At 45.2% G+C, this 8199-nt stretch overlaps 1 protein-coding gene across 5 annotated transcripts in view; it reads right to left on the bottom strand.

The window, feature by feature from the left end:
- Positions 1-8199, bottom strand: part of LOC105491204 (phospholipase C gamma 2) — a 237073-nt gene that overhangs the window by 94342 nt on the left and 134532 nt on the right. For all 5 annotated transcript variants that reach the window (XM_071085005.1, XM_071085006.1, XM_011757391.2 and 2 more), the window contains 2 exons: positions 5650-5734; positions 4021-4104 (listed from right to left, as the gene is read on the bottom strand). In XM_071085005.1, coding sequence (XP_070941106.1) covers positions 4021-4104; positions 5650-5734 — 169 coding nt within the window. The remainder of the gene's footprint in view (positions 1-4020; positions 4105-5649; positions 5735-8199) is intronic.

Raw genomic sequence — 8199 nt, 5'->3', positions numbered from 1 at the left:
CACCACATAGGACAGTGCCTAGCATATAGCCCACCTGAGAAAATGTTGGCTATCATCTTTGTGAATGATATTGTTATCACAGCCTAGTTAGAGGTATATCCCCTTACCAGGGAGACACAAACATGAGATTACATTTCTTATCCTCCTGCTGCTGCCAAACTTTTGGAAACTTTGAGGCTCGAGAGCTGCAACGTAGGCAGGTGGTTATACACAAAGAGGAACTGGCAAGCTCACAATGGAAACCATTTGGCTACTGATAAGCATGAACCCACTCCCTGAATTTAGGTCTGGGGATTATGAGTCACCATAAACAGCTCTGTCTCCTGCAGGAGCCTGAGAAATCCAGCGAGGCCCTCCTCCCCGCCAAATCACAAAACAGGTACTTTTCTCTGCCCTGTGCTTCCAGCCAGGAGCAGGACGTAAACAACAGGTTAGGGGATGGGCATTTACCTACACAACAGCAGTGAGGCTCTTAGAGCTGGCCGGAAACCATCTATATAAGCTTGGAACTTTGTTATTCAAATCTGTCTTTACCTTAAATTTTAAAAATGCAGTGACCAAACTGGAGAGTTATACCCTCAAACATTGGAGATGAGGGTTACCAAAGCAAAACTCCTTTAGGGTCAGGTAAGCACCATAAATGAACAGATAGAGCTGTACAGGCCTGGGTCAATACAGAGAACGTGGACCATTCCATGGGGTGATGTGACCCTATTTATAGCCAGATCTCGACTTTTTTCCCAAGGGAAGCCAAAAATCTAGATTTTAATATATAATATAATCTCTCCAGTTTTAAATGTAGGCAATTAATTTTTTAACATATTTAAACCATTAGATCAAGTACAACAGGTGCAGGCTCAATGTGGCATTCCGGCCACCAGGGGTCAACCTTTGGTATCTGCAGATTCCCATACAGATTCCCACACAAAGTTCACACTTGGGGCAATCTAGGGTACCCCAGAGGGTTCCGAGATTCTGTAAAACTGACTCAAATTTCTTTTTCTCCCTCATAAACACAAACACCCAGACTAGCCTTAATAAGAGCCATAATTAAAAGTACAGGTTGAAACACCTCTTAGGTAGAATTTTACCACAGTGGAAACCATCAATGAATGGGTTAATCTGCTGGCAGGTGAAATAGTTTTTGTGCAAATTTTTTTTTAATTTTTAATATTATTTAATAATATAGACGGGGTCTCACTATGTTGCCCAAGCTAGTCTCAAACTCCTGAGCTCAAAGGCCTCCTGCCTTGGCCTCCCAAAGTGGTGGGATTACAGGCGTGAGCTACTGCTCCCAGCCATGTACAAATCTTATTTTCAAACTTTGCCTGACATCTGTCTGATAACACAGCATCTTGAAATGTCAAGGTAAACTATTATTTAAAAAAAAACTGTTATTTGCAACTACTTATCTTGAGTAAATCGAGTTTTTCTCAATCCTGGTCAATTGCATAAGATGACAATCGTCACCATTCCGAATTTCATACACACATTTTCATCATTGTTCTATGACATGTTCTATGTTCAATGACACATATCATTGTTCTCAAGGACTAGTTTTAAAGTTACAGGTTTTAATCTTAAAAAGTATTCTGATAAGCTTTTATGAATCATGGTTTTTGTTGTGGTTGTTACAGTTTCTTGTTTAAAGGAGAGGGGATTATAGACTTTTAAAAGTTCTATAACCATTGATCTCATTTAGTACCTTCATTTTATAGAAAAGGCTAAGTGAGAGGACAGAGATGGCTCCCCCAACATCACTTGGTCAGTTAGAGGTCAAGTTGGTCTAGAATCCAGTTCTCCCAACTCCCAAGCCTGTAATCTTTCTATTTCATTTGGCAAACCAATAACTAATTATTATATATGTGAAAAAATGAACACATTGCAATTCAATGATCCACACTATGAAATACATTTTTCCCCAATCTGGGTAGATAGGAAATGGCCCTCCCATTTCTCTACCTCAAATACATCCAAAGTCCCATGGCCAGTGGTCACCCATCAAGTGGCCTCACTGCGTGGCCAGCCCACAACCCTGCATGCAGAAAGCAATTAATGACTGTCTTCTAGGAACATTCACGTTCATCACTTAAAAATGCTTCTATTCACAGCTCCCAATTTCCCATTGCACAGAGCAGAAGACTGAGGCTAGGAGCAGTCAGTGGCTCATCCAAGATTGTGTAGCTAACTGGAGAAACCACAGCCACCTGACTCCAAGTTCCGGGTACTCCTCACACCCTCACAGCTTTCCCTGGGAATTCTTTTGCAGTCTGCAAAGCCCTTTCCTGACAGCAACAGCAGCAGCCCCTACTTGTTGAATGTGTGCCACCTACCAGGTACTGTGCTAGGTGCATCACATAGAATAGTTTCAGTTTTAAAACTTTATGCTCTATGGAACTTTTTGTTGCAAAGGTAACATGTTACTTGGAACATATCAGAGAAAATGAGCTATGCAAAGAAAAGATAACTATCCTTCCTGCTCATCTTCCCAACCCCTTCCAAAACACACACAAAATCAACATTAAATGTGAGGTGCTTTCTTCCATACTTTCCCCTGCTCATGAAAAGGAGCAAAAGGAGGATTATTGCATTCTCTGTTTTTGTGTTTGAGATGGAATCTCGCTCTGTTGCCCAGCCTGGAGTGCAGTGGCACAATCTTGGCTCACTGCAACCTCCACCTCCCAGGTTCAAGTGATTCTCCTGCCTCAGCCTCCCGAGTAGCTGGGATTACAGGCGCACACCACCGTGCCTGGCTAATTTTTTTATTTTTAGTAGTGATGGGGTTTTGCCATGTTGACCAGGCTGGTCTCAAACTCCTGACCTCAAATGATCCACCCACCTCGGCTCCCAAAGTGCTGGGATTACAGGCATGAACCACTGCGCCTGGCCTGTATTCTATGATTTTTAACAAAATAGCAGACCTAACTCCTTATGTAAATCCGCTGCTGGCTTTCCTCACAAAATGTCACAAATATCATCTCAGATCAACAGAAAGAGAACTGACGCATCCTTCTTAATCAGCTGCATAATGTCACACAGTACAAACAGACCGTAATTTACCCATCAATCCATAATTTACCCATCAATCCCTCCACTGAGAGACATTCAGATGGTGCCCTGGTACTTTGCCAGCATAAGTAACACTGCAATAAACAATCCGATAATGTATTATCAGGCCCTGATGTTTTCCCTTTCATAAAATAGAGTCTTCAAGATGCCACTGTCAGGTCAAAACGTACACACGTCTTAATTTTTAAATAGTCTATTATTTTAACCAAAAAAAATGTCCTCATAAAAAAATATGAATAAAAGTATAAAAAGGGCTGGGCATAGTGGCTCACACCTGTAATCCCAGCATTTTAGCAGACGGAGGAGGGTGGATCACGTGAGGTTAGAAGTTCGAGACCTGCCCAGCCAATATGGCAAAACCCCATCTCTACTAAAAATACAAAATTAGCTGGGCGTGGTGGCACAAGTCTGTAATCCCAGCTATTTGGGAGGCTAAGGCACAAGAATCCCTTGAACCCATGAGGCAAGGATTGCAGTGAACCAAGATCACACCACTGCACTCCAGGCTGGGCAACAGAGTGAAACTCTCTCTCAAACAAGCAAACAAACGTGTAAAAAGAAGAAACACATATATAATTCCTCAATCTGGAGATGGTTATTAATAATAACAGCCATTTGCTAAATTTCCTTTCAGAATGAAATAATGCAGTAGAGTGAGTTGCACTTTTTTAACAGACTCAGATCAAATTCCAGTCAAACTTACGGCCATTCACATTTCCACCAGGAAGGTATATGAACACTTTTCTCTACATTTTCCCCACAGCTCTGTCATGGTTAAAGAATTTTGCCAATCTAATGGATGAAAATGGTATGCTTTCGTCATTCTCATTTATATTTCCTTGACTAAAATGGAGATTCAACACTTCTTGTGGTTTCTTAGGAACATGCCAGACTTGGAAATACGTGCAAAACAGAAACATCATTTGATCACTTGCTCAAGAATCATCTTACCGATTTTTGCTGCTCGAACATAAGTTTTTTATAGAAGAGATGGAACTGTTCAAAGCTGAGCTCATCTCTGTGTGCTCCTATTTCCTGTAAATATGAAAAAAGTGACCACATGATTTTTGATGTCCACCGTAAGAATGGCTCCATGCTATTTCTAGAGTAATTTTTATTTCAGAAATTGCATGCAATTTTATTGGCATGCTGAAGAGAGAGCTATGACCACATTGTGTCATGGCTTTTGAAAGGAAAAAGTCATGCTATTTAACATGGCTTTTCTAAAACATTGGCTAAAATCAAACTCACATTCCTCCGAATCAAAACCCTCCACACGTTCCCTAATCCCCCTGGTCTGGGAAAACATACTCACAGGGACACCTACCAAGTAAGACCCTCCTTTGAGCCCCAAAACGGAAGAGTCTCAGCCAGGTTTGCAAGAGACATGATGCGTAACTCCTCCATTTTTGGGCAGAAAACACTCTCTTTGGACTTCCACCTTCAGACATATTTGTAGAGTACATACATATAGGGCATTTTGTAAAGCACTGGGAGTCAAAGCTCAGCTCCAATTAATTGCTTTACGGCTTTGGGCAATTTCCTTGACCTTTTCAAACCCTCAGTTTTCTTTATCTGTAAAATGGGAGAACCACCACTACGCTCCTAGGGCTTCCCTGAAAGTGAACAAGATACCTGCAAAACACCTGGTTCCGTAAATACTTGATAAAGAATGAAATGCTGATTGTGTAGCAATCAATGGTAAATGCTTCTCCCATCTCTCTCCTCTTCTGACCTACTCTTTTCTCTTTTTCTATTCTTGGATTAATGTGGATTATTGCGGGCAAGTCAAAGGATGCTTGATAAGCAATAAAATAGGATAATTCTTCCAGGAGTTCATTAGCACAAAAATGAAATGAGCTTTTTCCACTGAGGAACACTGTAATGGAGCCGATATTGACAATGGGCACTGGGGTCCTCCAACTGGGGCTATTGGGATGAAGCGTTGCTCATTTCCTAAGAAGAATGAGTACTACCCTGTAGCCAAAAATCAGTGCCCATCATCTCCATCCTTGCCTCACCTCTTCTACTATATTCCATCACTCATGGAGCGGCTTTACTGCCCAGTCCCACCAACAACTTGATTACACAACAAAATTAATTAAATGATATACAGAAGGATGGATGGTTGGAGAAACAGAAGAATAAAGAGCCAACTCTGACAGCTACACTACCAGGACTTGCATACAAACTGCCACGGTCCTGGTACCCTACACAAGGAATTTTTCGTAATATTTTCCAAAAGACATACATGCATTCATTTCACTAGGGAAAAAATGGGCTGCAGTATGGTCAGGGAAACAGGGAAAGCTGGACTAATGAAAAACAGGTCTGAGGGTAGATGTTCCAAGCCCAACAGCTCAGTAAACATGGTCTTCATTGATCACATCCTCTACGAGGATGGAGACTATGGTCCTCAGATATGTCTATGATCCCTCTGTCTGAACTTAAGATGTACTCTGGAGGCAAAGGACTTTCTTGGGCACTATTCCACGGAACTCAAAGGCAAGTCACGGCTTCATGAGAGAGGTTAAGTCACTCTGCATTCGCACAATTCCCAGGCTGAGCCATGAAACTTACCACAAACTTATCTTTAAGGAACTTGGCACTGCTCACTTTAAAGTTGATCAGGGGCAAGATGGTCTTCAACTCTCGGAGACTGATGCTGCAAAAAAGGGAGACTCAGCTCTGTCACCTTGAGGGTTTTCAACAGCACAGGATTTAGCGGCTCCCATCAGTTCCCACCTCGGGCAGCCCTCTATAAGACAGCCTGGTCAACAGTTGTTTATGGAGCACTAACTAGGAACAAGACACTGGGTCAAGGTACAGGCGACACTTCAATGAGCAAAGCTCAAGGGCACCCTTCAGGAATGTCCATAGATACGGGTCACACAGGAGACCCACAGTGTAGGGTGATGCCCCAATGAGGAGGCACCTACACTGGAGATCCCCAGTACAGGGTGATGTCCCAATGAGGAGGGCTGGTCCCCACCCTTCGAGAATGGCCATGGAGGAAGGTCCTGCAGGAGATTCAGTGTGGGCAGAAAATGGTGTCAGATGACCAGATAATCTCAATACAAAATGCCACAGAAATCCCAAAGGCCCAATGTAGGTGTTGACATGATGTGATTTCTGCCCAGGACTCTGAATGTCAAAGTGAAGAAATTCAGTGAAGCTTGGGTAAACAGCAGGAGTAACTATGACATGCTTCACGCAGCCAAACACTTTGTCACCTAATTAGTGACACACATGAAGGGATGAACAAGACTCCTACTGACTCCACCTGCCACCCAGAGGAACCACAACCACAGAACGGGCTTGGCAGAATCAGCCGGGAAAGACCCAGCTGAGCTTGACTCTAGTCTGGCACTGTGAAGAGACAAGAGGGATGTAGAGTAAGTGGGGACACCCTGCACCCCCAAAATTAAGTTAAAAAATAAAGGTTTCTTTTAATGCCACTGGGGTTCAGAGCAAGGCAAAGTCACTAAGGGCCAGAGAGGGGAACTGGGAAGGAACAAGGCCTACATGAGCACCTACTGTATGCCAGGCTACTCTGGGGTCATCCAGGTGTTATGGTTGCCTAATTGCTCACCAGATTCTACCTTCTGCAAAGTACACATGATTGACCCCCAGGGCTCAGAACAGCCAAGGGCGGGATGTCACAACGGTACACAACTCAGGGCTTGGAGCTAGATGGCAGGCAGCAGAGCCTGGAACTGAATCAAATTCCAGTGCTCGGTCACAGGAATCTACATGAGTGTTTCTTTGAAGCCACATAGTGAGGTTCAGCTTAAGAGGGAAGAAAGGGCTGGGCGTGGTGGTTCACGCCTGTAATCCCAGCACTTTGGGAGGCCAAGGTAGGCAGATCACGAGGTCAGGGGATCGAGACTATCCCGGCTAACACGGTGAAACCCCGTCTCTACTAAAAATACAAAAAAATTAGCCAGGCGTGGTGGTGGGCGACTGTAGTCCCAGCTACTCAGGAGGCTGAGGCAGGAGAATGGTGTGAATCTGGGAGGCGGAGCTTGCATTGAGCCGAGACCACGCCGCTGCACTCCAGCCTGGGTGACAGAGCGAGACTCTGTCTCAAAAAAAGCAAAAATGGAGGGAAGCAACGGAGAACACATCCCAGGCAAAAGGAGCAGCAGCAGTAGTAAGAATGGTAACAAAAGCTGAAACTTCAAAAGTGCTAATCAGGTGTCAGGTGTTGTTCTAGGTGGTGCCCTACAGGCATATTCACCTGTTAGATGCTTGAATAACTTACAAGGCAGGTACTATGATCATCTCCATCTTCCAGGTGAGGAAGCTGAGGCACCGATCAGTTTGGTGCACACCTGACTGCCTCCCAGCGAGTAGCTCACACAACAAGGAGAGGTTAAATTAGTGGGGTGAGTGGGTCAAGAACATGAGATCCAGACCCTTCTGGCTGGAGCCGAGTGTCCAGCAGAGCTAAGACAGGGTGGTCAAGAGAGGAAGCTTGCCCCAGCTTGTAGGAGAAAAGAGCCCTGTTTCCCTGCACCATCCTCCCAGCTTCTGCTGTGGCATGCGGAAGGAAGTAGCACGTCACTGCCCAACCGCTGCCCTGGAGAAGGTCCAGTGTGACTCTGGCCATCCTGTGTCCCCACCTCCAGCCTTTTCCTCTGGTTCTAACGGCCTAACAGCAGAGACTTCAGCTGACAAGATGCTCCCCACCCACGTTCAAACCGTAGGGACACCACCCACGGCTTTCAGACAGACCTCGAGGGCAGAAAAAGTCCCTGTTGGGCCAGCTGGGGCTGGCTGGGCAGAGCAGCCAGCAGGCTAGGGAATTTGCCCCAGGGGTTTGCAAGAACCTTTCTGCCTCAGCCCTGGGGGTGGTCCTAGGAACAGCTGGGCCAGGGCAGGATGAAGGTAGAGGAGCAGCGGGAACAGGCGCTGCCAGAGCAGCAGTGAGAGGGGTAGTGGGGAGAGGAGCCAGACCATGCTGGTGCCCCAGTGGAGCTCATCCTGGGAGCAAGGGGGAGGTCAGGGTCACCCAGGAGCCCAGGCAGCAGCAGGGCAAAGGAACCATCCCATGTTCAGAAAGAGAGAGACTGAGGGGCCTGAGGGGCCAGAGCAGCTGCTCGAGAACCAGTGGAAAAAACCCAGGAA

This window comes from Macaca nemestrina, chromosome 18 (assembly GCF_043159975.1).
Source record: "Macaca nemestrina isolate mMacNem1 chromosome 18, mMacNem.hap1, whole genome shotgun sequence".
NCBI lineage: Eukaryota > Metazoa > Chordata > Mammalia > Primates > Cercopithecidae > Macaca > Macaca nemestrina.
The sequence above is the reverse complement of the archived record's forward strand: the minus strand, read 5'-3'. Positions and strand labels throughout refer to the sequence as shown.